The 24,832-nt window shown below is 46.1% G+C and overlaps 2 protein-coding genes across 2 annotated transcripts in view; one reads left to right on the top strand and one right to left on the bottom strand.

Moving 5' to 3' along the window:
• The window catches only part of LOC135368450 (protocadherin Fat 3-like), a 213,163-nt gene that overhangs the window by 94,263 nt on the left and 94,068 nt on the right, over nucleotides 1-24,832 (top strand). Inside the window, exons 3-4 of the mRNA XM_064601731.1 lie at nucleotides 9,958-10,023; nucleotides 20,614-20,774. Of these exons, the coding sequence (XP_064457801.1) occupies nucleotides 9,958-10,023; nucleotides 20,614-20,774 (227 nt within the window). The remainder of the gene's footprint in view (nucleotides 1-9,957; nucleotides 10,024-20,613; nucleotides 20,775-24,832) is intronic.
• LOC135367832 (dnaJ homolog subfamily B member 6-B-like) lies at nucleotides 14,861-16,088 on the bottom strand. Its single transcript, XM_064600949.1, has one exon. The coding sequence runs from the start codon at nucleotides 15,952-15,954 to the stop codon at nucleotides 14,905-14,907; it is 1,050 nt and encodes a 349-aa protein (XP_064457019.1). The 5' UTR covers nucleotides 15,955-16,088; the 3' UTR covers nucleotides 14,861-14,904.

A 24,832-nucleotide genomic window follows, 5' to 3' on the forward strand; every position in this document is an offset into this window, starting at 1 on the left:
TCCCTTGACCACGTATTCGTAACTGTGGTTTGGATTTCGACACTGCAGTTTCTGTCCCATCTTCTCAAAACAACATCTCAAGGTGTCGTCTTCTTGCTGAGCCTGCTCAATTTCCGCTGGCTTCTCCGGCCATCCCGCAATCTGTGGCACGTGTAGTGGGCCGCAACTCCTCGTACCTTGGGCCTTCTGGGCCTGTCTCCTTGTCTCCACCGCTGCTGAAAATTCGGCTCCACGTTCATCCTTTCTGCTTTCCTCTGTGCAGTGTTTTTCCTCATCTTTCACATCCCATTTAGGGTCAGGATCATCTGGCGCTCGAACGTCCGGAAGATTCCCCAAAATCAGGTCATACAGTGGGTCCTCCATGCATTTGACCGACAATGGCCCATTGTAGAAGGGCGTCAATACATGTATTTGCGCCTCCGGCAAATACCTCACCGTTCCATCCACCAAAACAACAGGATTCGATTCCCCTGTCATGTCCTCTTGTCCTACCAGCGACTTCCGCACAATTGCAGTGTTACTTCCCGTGTCACGGAGAACAGTTACCTCGCGTGACCCAATCTTTCCTGCCACTACTGGCAATCCGTCGACCAAAAATTTCGTGTCGCGGGCAATGAATGCATTTACAACTGGGAGCTTTTCTCCGTTCTTCAACTCAACGTAGCCATCTTCTGGCCATTCGCGTCTCTTCCCTTCTTCCTGTCTTGGGGTGACAACACACGATGCTTGTGGGGCCCTGGAAACTCTCTCTTGGCACATATTTGCTGTATGCCCCGCCCTTCCGCATGAGTAGCAGGTGACGCTCCTCGGTGTGGCTCCAACCCTGGCTCTGCATTCCGAAGCTGCGTGTCCTGCCCTGTTGCACAAGAAGCATCTCTTCTGCTTCCGCACGTCCTCTTTTTCACGACCATTCTTCCCACTTGCCGCACGTCTTGGCTCTTCTAATGATTTCGGCTCTTCTCCTCTACTCCGACTTGCGTGGCTCTGTGCTTCCAAGAATCGGTCAGCCATTGTGGCCATTTCTGTCAGATTTCCCACTTTCCGTTCCTTCAGGAAGGTGGCCAGCTTCGTAGGGCATCCCTTGATGAACTGCTCGGTTATGAACAGGTCCCGCACGCTGTCGAAGTCTTTCTTGGTTTCAGAAAGATCGATCCATCGATCAAACAGGTTGCTTAATCTTGCGGCAAACTGGGTCCCTGTCTCCCCATCTTCGGTCCTTCCGCTCCTAAACTTCTCCCGGAACCCCTCAGCAGTGAGCCTGAACCTTTGCAGAAGTGCCCGTTTAACTTGATCGTAATCCGCGGAATCTTCGGGGGTGAGTCTCGCAAACACGGCCAATGATTCTCCAACAAGGCATACGCTCAGAGCGGTTGCCCACTGTTCCTTCGGCCAACGCTGTCCCGTAGCCAACCGTTCGAATCGAAGGAGGTAGGCATCGAGATCGTCTCTCTTCTCATCGAACGGTGTGAGCCAACGATGCGGGGTGATAGGTAACGTACTGGGCGCCTCCCTAGGACCCGTTGGAGTCGCGGCATGGCCCGAACTCGCATTCTGAAGTTCTTGTAGCTTTATCTTTAGTTCTAAACTCCGTTTTTCTTCTTCTGCCCTTAGCCTAGCTGACTCCTCTTTTACCCGTAGTTGTTCTTTCATTATCTCTCGTTCTTCTGCCCTTTTCTCTCTTTCTCTAGCCTGCTCTTTCTCGATCCATTCCCTCAAGGCTGTGCCTTCTAGGCCAAGTTCTTTCCCGACCAGCAACAGTTCTTGTAGCTCCATAGCTTCCAAATCACACGGTATTCCTCTCGTGATCACCTACCCGTCACACTGCTTTCCCCCACGGCAACACTGTGTCCTGTCGCGGACGCCAATAATTGTCACAGAGTCCGGAGATCGGGTGCCTCTGCGACCAGGTTATCTTTGACACAGTCGAGGCGTTGGGTAATAACAGCTAGACGTGCAAGTGACACGAAACAGGAGCCATGTTTACTCAACAAAACAAAATTTACTTTAGCACAAAACCAGGATCACACAAAACTCAACTCATATCATTACAGTGCCCCAAATACCTATACGGCTACAAACGGGAATTCGATTACTACATACAGGCTTGAACGCTCGAACTAACGCACAACTGGCCACTCTAGCCGATCATAACCAGAATCAAAATTTCAACAACTAATCGAGAGTCTTATCTGTTGAGGCGGGAAGTCTTCCGAGTTGGGGCTGGAGTCCGGGGTTCCTTGTCTTCGTTGTCCTCGGTGGTTGGATTTATGGCACTGCACCTCACTAACATCACAACACCGTCGAACACACAAATAGAGCTGTCCCGGTGTCCCCTCGTCCGTACGACTTTCCCCGACGGCCGTGTGCCGTCAAACCTCCTACGTTGCCCGAGTGTCCTTCTTCGCTCCGAGTCCGACCAACACTGCCGCCAAAAACACGGCGGTTCCCTTAAATCACCTCTTTACCTCAAACGAGGCCGACACTTGAAAACATCTTAATCGAAGGCACCTGGCTCTCCGTACTTTGGCATGTGTTTGATGTTCCGATCCCCCCTTGCTACATGGATCTTAATATGTCACACCTGTTGACTTCTGGCGCCGGCACCTCTCCCGAAAGCTCTTACCCTTTTACCCCTGGGACTCCCAACCGCCGCCTCACACACTGGGGAGCGGTGGCGGTGATTGCTAATCTTAAAAGTGGTCTCCGCGACTAGCCCAAGTCGAAAGCCAGGTGTCCTTGCCGCTTTGTTTAGTCCAGACTTCTCGTCTGCGCGCAAAAACCCGCAGGTGATGCCTCTTCACAAAAAATTATCTCGGCATTGAACACAGATATGAAACTCAAAAATGAATTCAAACATACGAAATACAAATAATGCTCAAGCATACTTGGCGCACTGTGACAATGACAACGTTGTCTGCTTTGATTTGATGAAAACGAGGGGTGTGCGCCATTTTTGTATTTTTGTGGTAATTATGAACTGCAGAATGCCACAAAGATGGCGCACGCCACCCGTTTTCAGCAAACCAGGTGGGGGGGGGGGGGGGGGAAACGATGTCAGTCGGAATGATACACTCTAAGAATAGATGTGCTCGGCCTACAAACTAAGAACAGAACGTCACCACATAGCACGGTGAAGGTCAACCATTGCACAGAATTTATCACTCCCGATTTGTGGAAAGCGCGGGGCGTATGCCTCTTATGGAACTGCATAAGTGTTCCAAAAAAGGCGTACGCCTCCCGCTTCTAACCAATCAGGCGGCAGAACGATGTCATTCGGGATGGTGAACGGCTAAAAGCGTGAGATGTTGTGACGTTCTGTTTTTAGAGTGTAGAGGGCGGGGCTCACATAACGTTTATCACTTAGTCGTGTCGTCAGACAAAGCGATCAACCATATACGAATGCATATTGCGCGTTGTAATGAATATCAGTAAGCAAAGAGTCGCCTAGTAACGTCACAACCGCAGTGGCGCCCTTTCTGCTTTCTGTGTGGAAAGAAACCTTCTTCTTCTTCTTCTTTTTTTTTTTTTTTCAACAATGTTTCGGCGCCTCGCTCCAATACACGGCTTCTCCTTTCAGCAGCAGCAAGGGACAAATTGTCGTTTCGTTGCCGACGATGCTCAGCACGTTTTTCGCATTTAACGGGTATCGGTTTTACATGACTGGCTTCACAATCGCCGCTGTCTCGTCTCCGTTCGTGTACCACATTTATCGTGGTTTTCAATGTAAAAGGTGGACGCGACAAAAGATAATGGCTTTCTTCGAAGAATGCACCAGATGCACGATGACGTAACACGGCACATCTCTGCGTGACGGGAAATATGGGTCAGTGGCTGACTGCCATTGTAGTTTTGTAGGGGAGATACTTCAGAAAGGATCATCGCTTCACGTGCATGCTCCCTAGCATTTATGAAACGTTAGAAACGATCATCTTCACGTGCTCTGCAGTCTCTATAGGAAGTGCGGAAGTGTTCAATCAGTAAATTGACTTTTTTTTTGTATCTGCGGCAATTATGAACCCAGGCAGCACGCCAATAATGGCCCAAAATTGGGCCAATATTGGCAATTGGTGATGCCAATATTGGCGCAATTTTGGAAATGCCACCCGGCCCAATATTCGACCAATACTGGCATGCCCATATGGGATTCCCATATTCTTTGCTCCCCTCTTCGGTACACCAGTTCCCCCCCTTTTTTTTCTCTCTATAGCCAACATAGGCTGGTAATTGGCAATGTTGGACAATATTTCCATGCTGAAGCCATTATTGGCTGGCCATCGCCAAAGCTGGTCCAATATTGGACCAATATTGGCATGTCTATATTGGATTCCCATATTGCCGGTGTGTACTTCCCATATAGACCGTATGCAAAACCTAGCGCCATGTCGTAGGCGTCCTCCCCGACCCGAGCAATGGAAACGACTGTCATACAACAGTTCTTTTGCGTGTCCTGCTTCTCAAATATGCTGGTTCACTATCTTATTTGTGTGATAAGACGCGGGTTTCAAAGGGGAATGTAAACCAGGTAAGAGAGCCTCAAATGTCAGTATTCCTTACTGCACTGAAAGCATTGAGCGCTGTGACATAGGTTGGGCAAGAAAATTACGTTAACCTAGTGCAACGATGCTTTGTTATCCCAGCCCAAGAGAAATTTATACAGTTTACTAGAGCTCATTTGAGAAGTTGGTAGTGCACTTTATACAGCAGAAACACTTGGTACAAGATAAAAACTTAGTACGATTGTAGCTGTTGCTATAAAACCCGCTGTGATGCTCACAGTTACGCACTGGTATAAAATGTGGTCTTTCTCAGCTCGGTGAATCTGAGTTTTCGTTATTTGACCATCTCCCACATAATTGTCACGTTTTGTTGCACTTCATTTCAAGTGACTGTTTACCAGACAGATAGTCCTCCTTAGATGGGCCCCTCAGACGGTGCACTCTGACTGTTTCAACCATTTAGTACGAGGACACTTCATGCCCGCCTTACAGTCACCTTCAACAGCTTCCCTGAGACAGGTATGACTGCTAGCCATCAAGAGAAAACACGAAGTTCAATGCTGACACAGCAAATGTGTGTTCATGGCCCTTCAAAGAGACTGATTTTGATGCAAACGTGCCAAATGGAAGACGGGGCACCTATGAATTTGCTGTGCCATCAGTCTTCACATTCAAGAAGAAGAAGAAGCTAGAGAGAAAACTACCAAGGGAACGCGTAGTGATGCAAAACTATCGATCAGTCACGGATGGTATCCAGAAACATAGACAGTTTTAGGATAATTGACCATCGATACTCCACAACCGTACTAAGCTTTTATTTTGTGCCAAATGCTTATGCCATATACAGTGCACTGAATAGTTCTTAAATGGACTGTACTGAACTGTCTATAGGACGGCATTAAAGAGCAGGTTAATTTGCACTAGGTTAACGGTAAGTCTCTCTCCCAAAATTGAAATCCAGAATTCAGCCTTGCTTGCATTCCCTCGTCTCACCATGTCAATAACATGGTGAGCAGCACATGTGTGAGGCAAGACGCGCGATAGAACAGCTGGACGTGAGTCGTGTGTATGACTCGTGTCGGGGAGAGAGCCTCAGATATGGCGGAATTCCGAAGGTTTCCGTGCGCGCTACGAGGGGGCGCTGCGTTTTGCATATCGTCTATTGCCTACATTGGCAAGCTACTGCTCGTTTATAGCCAGCATAGGCTGGTAATTGGCAACGTTGGACGAATATTTCTATGCCGAAGCCATTATTTGCTGGCCATTGGCAAAGCTGGTCCAATATTGGACCAATCCTTCAAATGACCAACCCATATTGGTCCAAGATTCTGTGCTGCCTGGGAAGGTGCCTCTGACTCTTTGTTTTATGCGCTGCTGCAAATTTTGTAGCTAATAGTTTCAACAAGTAACTTTAGATCAGGGCTTAAATGTGCACTAAAGCTTCCAGTGTGTTCTTAGAGCTATACGTTTGCGTTCATACTGTTGAGCCAGTACTTCCTTTGCCGTATATGCTTTTCTGTGCATCAACGTGAATTTGTAACATTGTATTTATTACGTTAAATTTATCAGCACTATTTCATTAAATACTGGGACACACTTGAACTCGACAGGCTCGCAATACTCGACATACCCGAGAGCATCCGGCAGCGGTGATGGGATATACTTGAATCCGACGGACTCACCTTCTCCGAAATACAAATTCCATAAAACCAGTGCAGCCAGAGTCATACGTTAGCTTAGACGGGATAAACAAATGACAAAAGAAAAAAAAAAAAAACTGGTATCTGCAAGAGATCTGCCACGGAGGACACGAATCGATACCTGAACACTGAAGATCCCCGGATGCTATCAACGAGAGTAGTGCCCATAAGCATCGAAATATAGATAGTAGTATAGCACAAGGTACCTCACTACTGAAGCAGCGCCCTTCTAATTAGTTCCTGTTTGGAGATTTCAACCCTTTCGATGCGCCGTAGGCTCCACTCAGTGCGTCTTCCGTCTTTTATCGCTTCCCGCACGTTTCACGCATAGTTTGCGCGTGGATCCTTCCGAAGAATGCGTGTCTGCTGCGTTGAAGATGAGCTTTAATTAACGCCAACAAAAGTAGGCAAATTAATTGATCGTAATGTCATTCAGATCAATTAGTTCCTCGCACAGTCTGACGTAGATTGAGTTCGACTTTCAGCAAAGAGCGTTCAAGACTCGTAATTGCACTGAGGGAAGTATTGACATTCCCCTGCAAATCATGGGGAAGAAAAACACGACCCGGAACTTCACCGCACAGCACACTCAGAAGCAGCTGTCGTTCCGAATTATACCGTCCTCTTTCTTGGATTGTTGAAAATTGGAAGTGTATACATCTTTTAATATGTATCCAGATGGTAACAAAAAGGCGTACGCTTAGTATTTTAAACAAAAAGGAACAGAGAACGATTTCACTAGGAATGAAGCTGGTTCAGAGTGTGTAATGCGGTGAAGTTGTGTTTTTAGTGTGTCGCGCTTGTCTCTGCCTGTATGTAAGAGGTGGCGGTGGGTGATCCACGCGTACTGTGAAACTCGCACACACGCTGTATAACAACAACGATAACAACAGCAACGACTTTATTTTGTGACTATGACGCATTATTAACTAAAAATGTGTATAGAGGCAGTGCCGGCGTCTACGGGAGGGCACAGGGCGCTATTGCCCTTCCCCGGAGCCCACATGAAGGGGCGCCAAAGAAATTCCTTTCTGGTAGGAAGAAGCCTCTCTTGGACGAAGGAGGGGGGGGGGGGGGCAAGTTTCCCGCTTGTCCCTCCGAAGGCGAAAAGTAGACGTCGCCCCGGGGTATAGGGAACCTTGAAGAGAGAGAGAGAGAGAGAGGTGGAAGTGGTTATAACTTGAGTCGCCTTGCGCCAGAAAAAAAAGAAAAATTCATTATCATCATCATCATCATCAGCGGTGGATAAAGTGGTCGTCTGGATCCCTGACAACCCGACAAAACCACCGGATTCGCTCAAAGGTCTCAAAGGTGACGTTAGCAGAGTCTCGAAGTGGCCCTACAAATCTGGCATTAGCTATAAACCTCGAAAGAAACCAAAACACTTACTCGTATTCGAGACACGATAATGGATCTACACACGGAGCAAATGAGCAAATTAGGGAGCACTTACACTTGTAGTCCCGTATATATCGCAAGTGACTTCTCACTTTAGCAACCTAGCCATAAAACATACTCCCCGGCGTTGCAAATAGTACTTATACTTCTCATAAACTTCTTCGCATCTATTTCCGATCGAGCTTAATGATTGCGACAATTCATCTACTCCCCAAAACGGGCCACGATTGCTCTTCCCCCCAACCCCTTTCTTTCTTTTACTGTAGCCCTGCACAGGAAACAACCTTTCGGACGAGAACATCATACGTCATGCTCTAAGTTGCACTTCGTTCAGACATGAACGACCCTCTTTTTCTTTATTTATTTTTTCACTTCCCAGTCTCTTAACTGGCGTAGTGGTATTGCTTAAAGCTTGCCTTATGAGAAGGGCTGCACTCTTGAAGCAGTTCCTTCCTGTTCCAATTTCCTCTTCCTAGGGTGCTGTTTCAAAATTGGCTCGTTGGCGGCGAAAATTGGGATGCGCCACTACCATTGTCGAGTCGCAGCGCGCAATTTTTCAGTGCCTTTGTGCGGCTGTTTCCAGGGCCTAGATTAGTTTCTTCGTCTCATTCCGGACGAGGAGTCGTCGCTTAGCTATGAAGCTCAAGTCTCGTGGCTGTCTAATAGATCTTCACAGTGAAATGTCCTTCCGGCTTTTTAGTCTGTTGCAGCGTTCAATGCGGATCCGCAATCTTAAAAATGAACTTCACCACACGGCACGCACCTACACTCTTAAAAATGAATTTCACCACATAGCACGCTCCTACACTCTTAAAAAGAAACTTCACCACATAGCACCCTCCTAGCCAGCCATGATCTCGAATGATATCGTTATCTGCTCTGATTTGTTGAAAACGTGAGGCGTACTCCTTTTTTTGTGACAATTATGAACAGCATAGGTGTCACAAAAAAGGCGTACGCCTCCCGTTTTCAACGAATCAGGACAGATAACGATATCATTCGAGATCATGGCTGGCTAGGAGCCTGCTATGCGGTGAAGTTTCTTTTTAAGAGTGTAGCCAACCATATCATCCCGAGTGACATCATGCTTCTCCCTGATTCGCTGAAAACGGGGTGCGTACGCCATTTGTGTGGCATTACGCGCCACGTAATTGCCACAAAAATGGCGTAAGCCCCGTTTTCATCAGTCAAGGGAGAGAACGTTGTCATTCGGGATGATGGTGGGCTAGGAGCGTGCTATGCGGTAAAGCTCTGTTTCTTAGAGTGCGCTTGGAACTTTACCACGTGTTGTATATCGTCGACTGCCTTCATATAAAGTGCAGTTCCTTCTTGGAGCTTCAAACCCGTTGGTTGTTACATGTTAAAGGATCAGCTCTCCGCCACGACTATAGCAAAAAAAAAAAAAAAGACGGACGAATGTAGGGTGAAGGGTAGAGATGCGTAGAGGGTGCATGAGTTCGTCGGGGAGAGCAAAGTATTAGATGGGTCGTTGAGTACGACCTGCCTTCTGCAAAACAGAACTAAAAACTGAACTTCACCACATAACGTGCTCTTAGCCAATCACCTTCCTGAATGACGTCGTTCTGCCCCCTGACTGGTTAAAAACCCTACCTACATAAGCCTACCCACATTGGTGGCAACGGTTGGCGCACAGCGTGCTCTTCGGTGAACTTCTGTTTTTGGAGTGTACACTCTTAAAAATGAACTTGACCGCATAGCACGCTCCTATCCAATCATCACCTCGAATGATAGCCTCATCTGCTCTGATTTGTTGAAAACGGGACGCGTACGCCTTCTTGTGACTTATGCTGTTCAAAATTGTCACAAAAAGGTCATACGCCAATGATTTCACCAAATCAGGGCAGATAATGATATCATTCGAGATGATGGTTGACTAGGAGCGTGCTATGCGGTCAAGTTCATTTCTAAGAGTGTAGAGTGCAGCTTTAAAGTGGCACTACAGCGCAAAAAAAATATACTCGCAGAATGCAAGATCCCGTTACCTTGACAGGAATACAAAAGGAACGGGAACCATCCGTTCCGCACGATTAAACACTTCTTTTTCATTTGTTGTCTGTATCTTTTTCATTTCTTGTTTCATGGCCCCTGGCAATGAAACTTGCCAATCAGTCATCATTAAAGTAAAGTTGTTATTAAGCGACAAGACACACTAAGACCTTGTTTGATAGATAATGCGTATACTGTGAGAGATTGTTTATACTTGTCTGAAGGAATAGTACAGAACATCTGGTAATCTCATTTATCTTGGAACAGCTTAAGGGAATGTTTTCGTGGCACTGTGATAACTGCATATAAAGTGACAGGGAACATTCATGCTGACTCTTGCTTTCTCCTCTTTGCAGCATGCCAGTTTTACCCGCTAGGAGAAAACCGGCGCTTCGAGCGCGTCTCAGAAAATATCAAAGTTGGTAAGTAAGACTGCTCATTTCTTGCTATTTTTTCTTTTTTCGGTAAATTATTCTCGTCGGATATCTGTGCGGCGACTTGAACTTCGTTGGACCTTTTCTCCCTTGTATTGGGACACCAAAACGCATAAGAAATCAATAGAAAAGGTGAAAGGAAGCCCCTGCATGAACGAAAAAAAAGCTAGTGATTGAAGGAGCACGTGGATTCCTTCAAGTAGTCCTGGTAAAAGTAAATAATAACCGTAAATAAAAAGCTACTGACGCTTACTTCTGGACATCCACGCAGACGAAATCGTGAAATTTATTTTTTCCCCTATATGCACACCCAAAATCTATCAACCTATTGATAACTCCTGTACGGTACATTCCCGTACACAATAGACCTTTTAGTGCCTTTATGGTTGTTCCCATGGATAACAGCCATCAGGATGTGCTTTATGTACACCTGCTGTACTCTGAATGAAACAGCCAGTATGCAGCGTGAAAAAGTTGCATAAGCTGTGACAAAGAAACCTAACAACAGAGAAAGTAATGCTATGGTGAATGATTTTCCGTCTGTATTAGATACTATACTTCAATGGCAGACTCTGTAAAATCATGACTCAAGTATGCACACCGAAAATACCGTCAATCATTAACGGCGACTTTAATGCTCTTACGCACTCATTACGTTAAATACACCCCTCCCTTCTTTGCCGGCGGAAACTTGTGTGTGTCCGAATGCGAAGCGACGACTCCAATTTGAAAGTCCCACCGCAGATATGAGAGGTGGAATATCTTGGTTCCCTGAGCGCCCGCGTGTGCATATCCGTATACACGCACGATGAGACGCGCTGTGCGAGCCTGCAGCCGTATTTAAATGAGCTCCTTTGGAAACATCCAAGGGTGTGCATCTTAATGAGAGCGCGTGCCGAAAGCAGCTCCCCTCAAATTACGGCGTTGTTATCGTCTATCCCCCCGCCGAGCTCCATGACGCACAAACTTTGTAGCCAATGTTATCCTGGGGCTCCGACTTGCAGGGCACCGAACGACAAATACTGACAGGTTCGCATTTTCTGCGAGGGTGTAACGCAAAGGAATGAGAAATGAATGGGAAGTTTCGATCGCGTACAACACCTTTCCCTCCGACTTTGTTTCAGCGTTTCCCCTTTGAGACACTTTTGATTTTGCATCGAGAACTACCACACAGAAGTGGGACGTGGAACAGTGTACGAAAAGATTTCACTTTCAAAGACTCTAAGCCGTGAGCTTGTAATCGTAGCTGCACAATTACCGCACGCGGGCCTTCGCTTTACGACGTAATCTGCATCTACGTGATGAGTGTGATGATAAATTTGTTAGGCAAGGGGTATTGTGCCTCCCCTTCTCCGAGGCATATCCTTACACGTGTAAATTAATGGGTTCCGCAATCTCTTTAGTCGGCCTAACATTCGCTAGTATATAAAATGAGCCTCACCCGTGGCTTTCTTCTTCGCCTCTTCTGTTCTTTCTTGTAACTGGGGCTGCGAATTTTCGGAGTTTATTTTTGGCATATTCGGAAGTTTTATGTTGTTGTTTTTTGTCGGAGTTGATTATTTTCCGAAAATTAAGGCTTTTTCGTCGTTAATTTTTTTTTTTACATCCGAAAGTCGGAGGAAAAAAGCGACGACTGTGGAAGGGCATACCCCCAAGAAAAGCGCGAATTTGCCTTGCAATAACACCTACTGTTATATAGACTGTTGCATAGTGGATTTCGGCCTAGAGAGCCATCTTTCCTTGTAGCGGGGGGTGGTAAACCGCAATACGAGGCAGTCTCTACACAAAAGGAAATGAAGAACGATGTCAACCAGTTGTCATGCGGCATGGCTTTTCTTGATCAGTTCGGATGAATTTTTTAAAGGTTTTACCGGCGTATGTTTTTCGAGCTGTTCGCATAACTCCGAAAACCCGGAACGAATACAGGGAAGGATATAGCATGCCTACAACGGAAAGTAACGTCTGTTGGTACATTTCGGTCCCAAACTTCGTTTGCATGTGGCGTTGTAAAAGAAAATGATAAACGTCTTCCGTTTAACACAAACGGTTTATCAAATCAGAGAAGGCGAACGCCAAGGTATCAAGAAGATAATAGACGACGTAATCTAGTACTTGGGGTGCGCGATTATTGAATGTGCCTTTCTGGCAGCCAAAGTGACATGTCGTATTATCCTGATAATTTTGACGCCAGTGAGCGAAAGCCATAGCTCGGGACCGTGCACTATCCACGTTACGCAAACTATTGGCTACAAATCGTTTCTAAAGGCAAAACAACAGGTTATATAGCAGCGCCGTGCAAAAAAAAAAAAAAAAAAAAAAGACAAAGCAAAGAACGGATAGGGATAATGTTGTAGCAAAATTGAATAGCAAAAGCACAATAACACGGAAGTGACTAGCATCCAGTGGAAGAGCGATACGCAATTAGGACAGTATCCGTTGAGAGGCATAGCTCCAAGAAATTTATCTTCCATTATACTACCACGAAATAGTCAACACATCGCTCCACTCCGCGACCTTCAGGTTGTGTCACTTTTTGCGCATCACATACGTGGTCTGCGATACTCGTATTCCTTCCTGTAAATGGGACACCTTCTGTATGCCGTCGCACATCACTGTCCTGACCTCAAACACGGTCCCCCTCGTAGTGGCTGGCTTCTGAGCAGCAGCAGCAGCAGCAGCGTTTGTTCCACCTGAAAAAGATGCTGGGGACATCCCGGGTGGTTGTCTCCTATGTCTTCTTCCTATGGTACAGTGGTGAATCATTCGAAAATCGTTGAGGTCGGCATTGGTGCGCACTCCACCGACGCTTACTCCAACCCTTGTCGTCGGTTTCCTGGCCGTGAAGGGACTGGAGAGGCGGCATTCCGGGTGAATCTCCCAGGAACGGCGGTGGAAACCTTTGATAATTTCTTCCAGCGTGGAGAAGGGACTAGCCGCCGGCTTGTGGGTCGCCCTCGCTTGCCCTCGCAACATAGCACACTGGTGGTCGTAATCTTTCCTCTTCGTCACGTCCGACAGGATTTGGTAGGCTTGGCTTACATTGCGAAAGTTCTGCTCAGCTGTTTCCTTGTCCTCTAGGTTCTTGTCTGGGTGCCAGCGCAGACACAGCTTGCGGTACGCTCGCTTGATCTCCTCTACCGGGGCTGTTCGTGCGACGCCGAGGATTTTGTAGTAGTCCAACATGTTAAACGGAGGTCGTGGATGTGCCGAAGGTGCGACTGCGGGAATTTTTGAGTAGGCCGTCGAATTGCTAGCTGATCAGATTACCATGTTGCTACCATGGAGCTAAGCCCAATCTGTGCCGTGCGAACGGCGCGCCTCGTGTGTGGTGATGATGACGGTGACGGTGAAATACTTCGTCCTCTTCTTTTCAATACACCTTGTTCGAACTGTATCCACTGCTGTAACTTCAATGCCATCTTAATTTTCCCCCTTTTATCTTTCCTTTTCCTTTTTGTCTTTCGTTTTCTGCTACGAAATTCCACCCACCTTACACTCTACCTCTAAGAAAAAAGGGTGTGAAAAAGTGGTAACTTCTACAGTTGCCACCTAGGTCAACATCGCGTCTGATAAAGGGTGTGAATGGGTGGCAAAAACAATTATCATATATCCAAATTGCTACAAAAAGGCGTACGCCCCCCTCGCTCACCGACTCAGAAGCGGTAAGCGGTAAGCGGCTTCGTAGGTAGGAGGTAGAACTTTGCAACCTTTTAGGCGCAACGTATGCGACGACTATTACCTCCTGAAAGGTGTAACTACTCCACACTTTTTTCTGAGAGTGTACGAACATTACGCAGCCATGTGTGTGGTGGTGTGGTGTGGTGATGGTGAAAGGGCTCGCAGTTGTCAGCCTCACAGAGGTGGGCAACGTCACGACTGATGCCCTGGGGGGATGTGCGTCCTGGGCCGACTTCTAAGGGAACTGTGCTGACATATGTCTGAAAGCGTCTGTGAAAAACCCAGGAAAAATCCCAGACAGGCCAGCCGGCACCGGGATTCGAACCCGGGTACCTCCCAGTGCGGGTACCCCGCAGCCATGTACCGATAAGTTTCAGACGTTACTCTTGTCTTATCGTCTCGGGCGGATCGTGGCTCACTGAACTTAGGACTCCATTTTTCACACCAGGCCTAAAAGCTTCGAGAACCCTGTGCCAGACTAGTTCACTTAACTGCCATTTTGTCATGCTTTTGCACACGTCCCGAAATGCTGTTAAACAGAATGCGATTCGCTTCGAGAAACAGCTATGCCGTACTTCCCGTCTACCCTGGCAATTGCGTGCTCTGGCCTCCCCACTGTATAGTTGCAAACGTTATGTGTACCACTTACGTGCCCTTTGTTAGCACTAAGTCTTCGAGTAAATGTTATACCTATTGGACTTCGACGTAGCAGACGTCCTCATGACTTTTCCTCACCCACATAGACGCGTGTGAAGGTGCACGTATGTACCAGCTATAATTCAATTAACGAAAAAAGCGCGCCTTTACTTGCAATGTTACTACACTAAGTTGTTACACTTGCTATGACATTTTACACTTAGCGGCATCCAACATCCTACAACGCCGCCATTCGGAGCCATATGAGCAAGCGTTATTGTGATTGGTATCTTATTCCGGCGCACACTTTATACGGAAACATAGTGCAGACCTGAGGTAACACATAGAGACACACAACACAACCAGACAGAATATACACAATACAAACACATCACGAAGCGTTAGTGTGGTGCAGGTGCATTTTCTTAAATATGACGTTGTCTAAACAAGTTGCGCGTATGATAGTTTGGGGGCTTGTTTACGAAAGAAGAAAAACACAAAAGACGTTGCGTATTACTAGACCTTCGACTCATTTATTCTCAGTGAAAATGCGCTTTACACGTTCTTCCCCTGCCTCTTGGTACCCTTCGGATTGTCATCTTTTTTGCTCTTGGTCGGGCTGCCTGCTTTGCCCGCGTGACCCTTACTTTTATTTGAACGTGCACCCTTGGATGGCGTCTTTGTTCCGGCGACCTTGAGGCTTTGATTTTGATGCAATCCAGGCTTATCGCTTGCCGATTTTTGAGTTCCAGGGGTCCGGCCCTTCGCGGGAGAACCTTGCTCGTGCGTGCCATACGTAGCCGGAGTTGCGTTTCCACTTGAGGTCGGACGTGCATTGTCCGTAACGTCTGGAGTCCTCGATCCGGGTGCCCTGACCGGGTTTAACTGTTGGTCTTGTTCGGCCACGATTTCTTGTTGAGCCCCATTTACTGTCTTTGACACTAGCTGCCCATCCTCGAAGCACAGGACAGTCTTCACCCCGTCCTGAATGACTGTGCGCGTTTCGATTCGCTTGCCGTTAACGTACCGGATCGACGTCATTGTCTGCGTTGGGGCACCGGAGAAAGGCGGGTGTCTTCCTCCGTTCCCTCCACTTTCTCTGCAGCCCCCTTGAAAAAGCATGTCGTCCAGGTCGAAAAGGTACCCTGGTCTCAGCAGGGTGGCCCATGTCGGTTGGAAGAAAGGAAGCCCACCTGGGATACCCGTCATAACTGTTGTGCCCCTTGGTTGGGAACCGGATCCTGTCTGGATGTTTCGAAGAAGGTCATGGAAAGGATCGGACGTGCCAAAAAACTCGCGGAACAGCTCCTCGGGGTCACGAAAGGTAAACGCGTACCCTCCGCCACTGTACCGCGCTGATGTATCGGAATGCTGTGAGTCACGAAAGTCTGAATTCCCGTACACGTCATACTGGCGCCGTTTGCTTTCATCGGAGAGCACTTCGTAGGCTTCAGAGATGGATTTGAAACGAGACTCAGCCTCTTCCTTGTTGTTTGGATTTTTGTCAGGGTGCCATTTCAGAGCAAGGCGCCTGTATGCCTTGCGTATGTCCTCTGGCGTCGCGTTCCGGTCAACTTCCAGGACACTGTAATAATCGTCGCCCATGCCGGAATCCAACCATCTCCTTGTTAAGCACAGAAGGGTGAGAATATTAACATCTTGTCCAAGATCCGGTTCACGGATCAGGCACAATCTCGAGCAACATGGATCCCCTTAGAACGTGCAATTTTGTTTTTCTTCTTCTTCCACGACACTGCCTACGCCTTCGTCTGCTGATGGTCTTGCACCAATACTTTTGCCTCTGTTACGAAGCTTGAGTTTCAAACACTGCCTGATTGTCTGTGATCCTCTAGGACCACTACTGTTTCTGTCTTGACCGAAGCTTTGCTTAACTATTTCCAAACTGCTTGAGCTCCCGCGTTTTTTTTTTTCATATTATTATTAATTTATTTCACGTTCGGGATTGGTAGGGCATCATAACAGGAGCACGTCTGTGCAAGTTTATTGCCAGATTTTTAGAGGAACCACATGTGAACAATTAAAAAAAAACATCTTCCATCTACTTTGGCATGCGTCGAAACGTGCTGTGAGTGAGTACCCCGTCTTCATACACATTAACAGTTTCCGTGTTGTTCTCCTTGATCACTTCCAAGTCCACTCTCTTTCCCTGAACAACTTTCGTGGACGTTTGACGTTCGTAATCAGACGGAAGGGCCTGCATGGCCTGCTGGGGCGAAGGCTGGTTTGCGTTGATGACACATTGGCTTCCGGAAGGCACACCGCCGTAGTAGGAAGGGCGGTTGAAATACATGCTCGCTGACCTGGCCATGGTCTCTCTGCTGAGCCAGTGGCCCTGCGACGGAGGATACCCGTACTGCTGGGCGTAACTGTACGGTCCGTAACCAGGATAAGCATTACCTTCGTGTACCTCTGTCGTAGAATACTGACCGCAGGTCTGGTCCGGAATGAAGCAACGGGAGTCTTGTGGGACCGTGTTTCTGTACGCGGGTATGTAGTAGTAGAACGCACGCAAAACTCCCGAAGTGGTTCTACGAAGTGTTCCCCTACTTAAATCCACGTCATAACGTTGTCGCGAGCAATCGTTTGACAGTACACTGTGTGCCTCGGATATGAGCTTAAACATTCGTTCCGCACTGTCCTTGCGTTCCAGGTTCTTGTCTGGGTGGTATTGAAGAGCGAGATTTCTGAAGGCTTTGTTGATTTCGGCTACGGTAGCATTTCGGGTCACACCCAACACGCTGTAGTAATCATCCGGCTGTGCCATACCGTGGGACCCAGATGAATTCGTCGTTGTTAGACGACGGTGCTTGTCTCTTCCGGAGGAGATGGGGATAATTTTAGATGCGGGCCGCTCCTTGGGTTACGCAGGTCCGGCGGAAGGTTCCGGCGCTGTAAACCTCCCCATCAAACTCGCTGAGAAGCACGATTTTTTTTTACGGCGCTGGAATCACACGAACAAAGGTTCGCATATCGGGCTGCTGCCAGCGGCCCGTGATGAAGTTTGATCACAATGACGATGCTGCTATCCCAATGGGAACATTTATGCTGGAAGCGTAACTCAAATACCGTGCATGCAAGTCTCATGTGATATGGAAATACCCGACTTATCAGTTTATTTTTTCGGAAGAATGTCGAAAGCAGAGTTTAGTCTCCAAACACACACACAACAAAGAACTGTAAATGCTGCAGTGCATACAAGTTCTTAGTGAAACAGAGACAAAAGCAATATAGGGTCTTGTCAAACGACGTATCGAAAAGTTTACAACTCCAACGCCGTCACTGGACAGCTGTATGAGCCACATTGGACCTTCGTAGCGCTTACGAAAATCCAACAAGGTCCAGTGCGGGTATGGCGGCGTTTGAGTTATAAGCTCATCCATTACGTGCTTCCCTTCTGTTTTTGTTTCTTGTTTGCTTAGATATTTCTAGTACACGTAGACATAGCGCAACGACAGGAGAGTGCGCAAACGTTCCGGAATCGTTTTCACGCTTACAGTCAACTTGCACGACTTTCCCTGTTTATCCTGCAGGCTTTCTGTTGTGTCACGTCCAACATTATTGCCTTCGACGTCCCAAGAACTCGAGAAAAATGAGCAAATTGGGAAGCACTTACAGCTTCTAGTCCCACAGATTGTATTTACATCCCCATTTGAGCCCCATGTCCCCGAAATTTACTCCCCCGCTCTGCAAATAGTCCCTAAACTTCACATTAACTGCGGTGCGTTTACTCCCGAAAAGGACTTATGGTCGTGACGACGTATCTAGTGCCCCAAAAGACTATAATTACCCTTTTCTTTTTTTCCCTTGGACTGTGCGACCAGAAAACCGTTTTCTTTCATATTATCGGCTCGGCACTTCAAAACCGCTCGCGCCATTCTTATAAGAAAGGGTTCGCCTTCGATCCCTCCGAAAGATTTGAACAACCTAATCAATCTGCCTCACAACAAAGCCAGATGTTTCCTTTCCATAACAGCGGAACTGAGTTTGGTTCACTTGAGTTTTGACACGATATTGGAACTGGCCGTGATTTATTGGAACCGATCATCCGTTTCGTGGTTCGCACAATCGATTTTTATCGCGACACGTTAAATTGCGTTTGGAGCGTCGCTCCTTTTCAACCAAATGTCCCATGGCTAAGACGAAAAAAGTGCGTTCTGCACCGAATGTGTAGCTGCTGGAAATTGAGGGTACACTCTAACAAGAATTCGGGAGAAATTACAGCTTTTAGTCCCCTAGATCGCAATTAGTCTCAATTTCATTGCACGGGCCCCGAAATTTTCTCACCACCACTAAAAATATTTCCTAAACTACGTATAAATATCCGCGCATTTTTTCACGAGAGGCGCAAATGGTTCTGGCAATGCAGCTAGGCCTCAAAAGGATTAAAGTTACTTACTTTGTCCTTAGAGTGGACAGACACGTTCATGCTTGAGGTGGATAAGGTGAATCTCTACGCAGTATTTTTTTTTCTTTTTTGCACGCTTCCGCACGTACAAGGAGTGCTATTTACAAATAGACACGTTTCTCTTTATTAAGTAGACTCATCATGCCATAGGGCGACAATTACCCTCGAAAGGTGTAAAAAAAAGCTGTGCCACTTCGAGTCGCTTCTTCTCCCTAATTTCCTATTCTATTGTCAGTAACGCTTTCGTTCATGGTTGTGCAGGGTGCATCGAGACAAATATTAGTTTCGTGCAATCTTTCAATATCTTTGTCGGGCTCATCTGTGAACACGTGTTAGGTGCCCGGATCACATACAGTGTTCTTCCTGCGTATCAACCGGTTTCAAAGCCAGCAAAGCAACGACGAACAGAACTGCAATATGCTTAGCCGTTTCTACGTAAGCTGTTCCTAAGCTATAAGACCCCGTCAACGTCGTCAGCATCATCCTCATCACCATCCTCCCATTTTATTCCCAATAGCAATGGGTTAACATTCTGCTCAATGAGCGGAAGTCATCTCCATATCATCGTCATCATGTATCTCTCTCTCTCTCTCCTAAGCTATAGTTCCACAAGTAAATGGTTTACATGGGGCTCCGCTAATGCCAGTCTTGGGTGGTAACTGTAGCTAGGTACTCTTTTGTAGTATCTTGTTACTTTTCTAGAAAAGTAATTTGTAACTGTATCTAGCTACCGCTTTTGATTAAAAGTAACTCTAAAACGTCACCGTAACTAAGTTAACTCGAGCATGACAATATTTTCCTCGCGCCAGTTCCCTGTTAGCGTCGTTTTGTTGAGGCTTCAAAATGTCCTGCCATATCTTCCAGTTAGGAATTCCAGGAATTTTGTCATCTCATACGCAGCCAGGATGACCTAGACTAGCTTCCACCGTACACCCTTAAAACGGTCACTTCTAATAGAGGTAAAAATGTATATATTTTACCTCTAAAAGTAAAAGGTACACTCTTAAAACGGTCCCTTCTCACGTTACCACTGAAAACGGATAACTCCTGGTGTAGCGGTTACATAATCCGTAACGAGCTTAGACGAAACTCTCTCGTGGCCACATCACAATGTGCTCGCTGTAACCCGTAAACAAACTGTTACTCGAAACAGGTAACGCTTATGACGGTCCTGTGTGCATTGTGTCAGCGGAGTACTCCCAGGTTTCTGCCGCGAGGCGAAGTAGTCACACCCTATTTCATAAACCACTATGCACAGAATGGGGAAATTTGAGCATTAATTTCAGTGTATTTTCGGCACACTTTCGTTCTTGACAGGCAACCACATCCAGGTATTACGCGACGTTGTGCAATGCCGTGTTAGTGCTTGGTTACGCTAATTACGCTAGTTTTACCTCTATTAGAAGTGACCGTTTTAAGAATGTACATGGCAACATGATAGATAGGACAGTACAGCTGCATGAACAGAGTTTTTGAGAGCTGCATTTGTGTGGCTTGTCTCTTAAAAGTTCACTGCAAAGTGACTTAGCTAATTTAACTTAATAGCTGCAGCCGTAACTAGTTACATTTAAAAAACGGTAACTGTAACTGTTACTCAGTTAAAATTTTTGCAGGCTAACTGTAACTGCAACTTAGTTACTTTTTTATTAGCCTACCCATGACAGAGGGGGAGGGATATAATTACTAGAACAAAAAAAAAAGGAGGAGAAGGGGCAAAAAAGAGGAGGGAGGAGAGATGACAGACTAAAGGCGGTATTCTCTGCATCATTGTGTACCGACATAATAAGCGAGCGTCATTCAGTGCACATAACAATGCATTTTATTTCTTAATTCTACAGGACAAGAAGTCTTCCGGGTGGAAGTCCATCCCCGGCGCGAGCTCAGAGTGGAAGCGATGGACAACAGCCTGAGTGACATCAACTACTTCAGACACGAAGACATCGACGATCGGGCTGTTTCCATCAAGGTGGCCAAATCTCTGGAGGATCTCGTCGATAGGGTAAGACGCCCTTTCTGCGTTATCGAGGTCGCGATCAGCGATATCCGACCGCACGCGTTAATTGCGATGTGGTGCAGACCGGAAAGTGTTCGCAATAACGATTCCGATAATACGGTACGCCAATTACCTTCTTCCTTTGAAGTGGCTCGCATCACGTTGGTGCTGTTTCGTTTTGTAGCTTCCTTTATGGTATCGTTTTCGTAAAATACCTACGAGCTACTAAAAAAAGATGCCATATTGGTATAGTTTACCCTATACCACTAAAGTGTGGTCAGGTATGTATCGGGCAGTCATTAAGGTACGTAAACACTCGTTTAAAAGAACATTGAACGTCCCGTCACTCGTGAGCGTGTGTGAGTTGAAGTGTGCGTGTGAAACACATAACATGATTAGCTATACTCTTAAAAATTAACTTCACCGCATAGCACGCTCCTAGCCAACCATAATCTCGAATGATATCGTTATCTGCCCTGATTTGTGGAAAACGGGAGGCGTACGCCCTTTTCGTGACCATCATGAACCGCATAAGTGTCACAAAAAAGGCGTGCGCCTCCTGTTTTCAGCAAATCAGGGCAGATAACGATATTCCCGTATATCGAATAGATACCATATTCGGGTATATCGAATACGTGCCGCGTATCGTACATGTACGTCTCGCACCGAACTGTCCAACTTTTATTTTTAGTTTCGTAAAGATATGTCAAGACAGTGCATTTGAACAATACAAGATGATTTAAAAAAAAAACTATGATGTCATGAACTGAATCACCTTGACAGAGGTCGTTCAATAATAATTGTGCGGGAGAGTGAGGACGGGTTACTCCCGTGAGGTAAACGTCGTGAGTGCCAATGAAGGGGGTCAAGCATGATGTCAGGTGAAGTACGGTTTAATGAAATTGCATGAAGAGAAGATTTGATGAGAGCGAAGTCGCACCGAACCGCTCTCCCGCGCACAAGAAGACTCTCTGAACCGTTACAAATTTTCTTTTCGAAATTATCTTCTTACACTGAGAGGCGCCTTCTTCCGGGACGACCTGTATTTCATGTGATGCTTGATTTTCTGCACTCGTGAGTTGGACTTAGAAACCACTGTAGCACACGATTGCAGGAGTTCTTAAGAATGCGTACGAGCGTGTACGACGTCCTCATTAAGGGGTTTTCTTCGCGCCGGCAAAAGCGCGCTCTGCAGTAATCCAGGCATCATCAGCCGAGGTCTTTCTGTGGGGCGCGCGTTACGAGTTTGAATGCAAAAACTCAAAGCTAAAGAAGTTTGAAGTGGTACTCCCTGAATGGCGTTGGAGGACGAATGTGACCTAAAAAGAAGTTGATCCCCAAAAAGGTCGGAGGAAGTTTCTAAATGAAATCGACTTTCCCAACGTTTCTTATGATGACTCGCAGAAAACCCAGGAAATGGAAATGTTTATTAGCCTGGGGCAATTTGGTCTCAAAGCGATTTTGACATGCAACCCAGGGAATTCATACTTCCTGTATTCTGCGCTCTTCGAAAAGAGCTGTAAAAAGGCCAGTAGCAGTGCAGTCGTTACCGCACGTTGTCTTACTACTTGTTTACGACCTCAGGGGCTGTTTGTGTTCGCCGATGTAAACGTTGTCGCCCCTTACTAAGGGTTGCCGAGAAAGACAAAGCAACGGCTTTTTAGGGGCAGTTTGGACTGAGTCGCAGGTGTTTACGCAACTCTTCCTTGCGAGGTGAGAGAATGCATTGTTACTGAACGGAAGTGGGTCTTGCACGTGTATACAGTATCTCATCACCCCTACGTTCGAGTCGTTTGCATTTTTCTGTTCTCTTTGTTTTTGTTGTTCGGTATGTATTTGATATGCTTGACAGACGGAATTCAAAGTGTGTTTGGCAACACTGCGTCTATAGTGTGGTTTCTGAGCCTTGACTTCTGTTGCACGTAATCCTTGTTGGGTGTGCTAACGTAGGTCGGGAAATTGTTTGTGATGAGAACCTGCGTTGTCGGAATAGACTTTATATAGTATCGCGTTTCTCTCTTTTTTTTTACTCATGTTTTTCTTTTTGTTTTGTTACTTAGGATGGTGCTACCGTTTAGTTTACGTTTCTTTTCACCTATACAAAGGCATGGTTTCGCACCGGTCCTTGACACCGTTGAATGCCCTGGAATTTGAAAATGTCATTTTCTATGACTGGAGAACCCTGGAATCGTTTTTTTTTCTCACTCCTTGAAAAACCGTGATTTTTCACACATCTCATTCCGTCCATTTGTGCCTTGGGGTAGTGGGCCGCACCTCATGTGGCGAATTTCCCCATTCACCATCATTAATTTATCTGTTGTGGTGGTGGTTGATGATTTTGCACCTTTTTCTTGTTCTCATGGAGCTGCTATATATGCAAATTCCGCTGATCTGGACTCCAAACTATAGTTTCGAATCCACAGGAGTGGGCACTCTCTGCAATAGGAATCAGCAGCGAGAAATTTACGTATCCCTTCGTTGCATTAATAAATTTTCCTTTAACATTCAGGAGTCGTCAGTCACATTTGTGAACAGATCACAACAACAACAACTCTCGTGTGATTCCCGAAGTAAATATTTTTGTGAAATATTGAAGCCCTGGTCATAAACTGTGTTTTACATCCAAATGACGGCTGAACGTGGAAAGGTCCTTGAAAGATCCTCGAATTTTTGTTGTTGTTCCAATTGTTCGAATTGTTCCAAAATTCAGTGGGAACCATGCAACGTCAGTGATAATTGCACTATCAATGGGATAAGGGGAGCGGGTGATGGTTCATATCGCAACACTGTAATAGGATAATTGGGTTAGGTCGAACAGACAAACACTTCTGCACATTCTCAACTGACAAGATTTTATAGAAATCATAAATTACAAAAATAAAAATCCTGTCAGTTGAGAGTCTGCAGAAGTCTCTGTCTGTTTGTTGTAACCCAATTACCCTGTCTGAGTGCTGCAGTGTTGCGATACAAACAATCGCATTATATATGAACTTAGAACACGATATTGCAACTGCACTGTATAGCAATAGTTGTCGCCAGTAATGGTGATGGATTGAAGAAACGCTAACAAAAATAATAATAAATTAATAATAATAATTAATAATAAAACAAAAGCTCTCTGCTTTTGAGAACCGCGGCCACGACAAGTCTCTATTACTCTTTCTCTCTCGATGGAGCAAATAATTATCGTATTATATTTCATCGAGAGAGGCAAACTTTAAAACTTAATTAAAACCAATCTCGATTTCAGTTTGATATTTAGGGCCCATTAACAGCGTACTAGATATATAGTACGTTTAACAACACTATCTTTTGGACTAGTTGGTGCATATGGAGGGATAGCGCAAGAAGAGGACACTAAGGACAGCGAGTATAGACAAGACGAGCGCTTGTCCTGTCTACTCGCTTTCCGTTGTGTCCTTTTCTTGCGCTCTCCTATAACCCTCATGCAAATAGTACGTGTACGTGATTTCAAACACGACTAGCGAGTTCCACTCCCCAGTGAACAGTATTCGATTATTGCGTTCATCTTTTTCTTAAACATTCATGGCTCCCACAACTCCCCGATTATTCTTGTACGTTCATTTAGGTTGACAGATCACGAATAAACAAAAACACACAAGAATCGCGATTGTCAAATTTCTCAATTCAAACGTTCCCTCTTGTTATTTAAAACGTTAATTCAGTAAACTTGCCCGTTTTTGCGTTTTCGTTGATTTTGCTGACATCTGATGCAGCGAACATCACCTTATCACGACCTTCCCTCGCTTCAAAGAGGTGTCCCACAATGTAGTCCTTGCCCGGTCGAATTGACGTTCCCATACGTCACTTTGCTATTGCTCCTCCACAGAAGCGTCGCTGTTCGAGGGAGTCACGATCTAAGGGACCGAAATCGTTGAACTCCTTAATGGATATGGACGCGACCATTACCGAAGCGTGCGTCATCCCTACCTTTCGATCGCTTCGCTTTGACATCCCAACTGTTTGATTTGGAATGAGCTATGCTTCAAGGCACGCATGGCAGGCAATGCATCTCTAGGAGGGCGCGAAGCAGCTCGACCTCA

Source organism: Ornithodoros turicata, chromosome 9, assembly GCF_037126465.1.
Source record: "Ornithodoros turicata isolate Travis chromosome 9, ASM3712646v1, whole genome shotgun sequence".
Taxonomy (NCBI): domain Eukaryota; kingdom Metazoa; phylum Arthropoda; class Arachnida; order Ixodida; family Argasidae; genus Ornithodoros; species Ornithodoros turicata.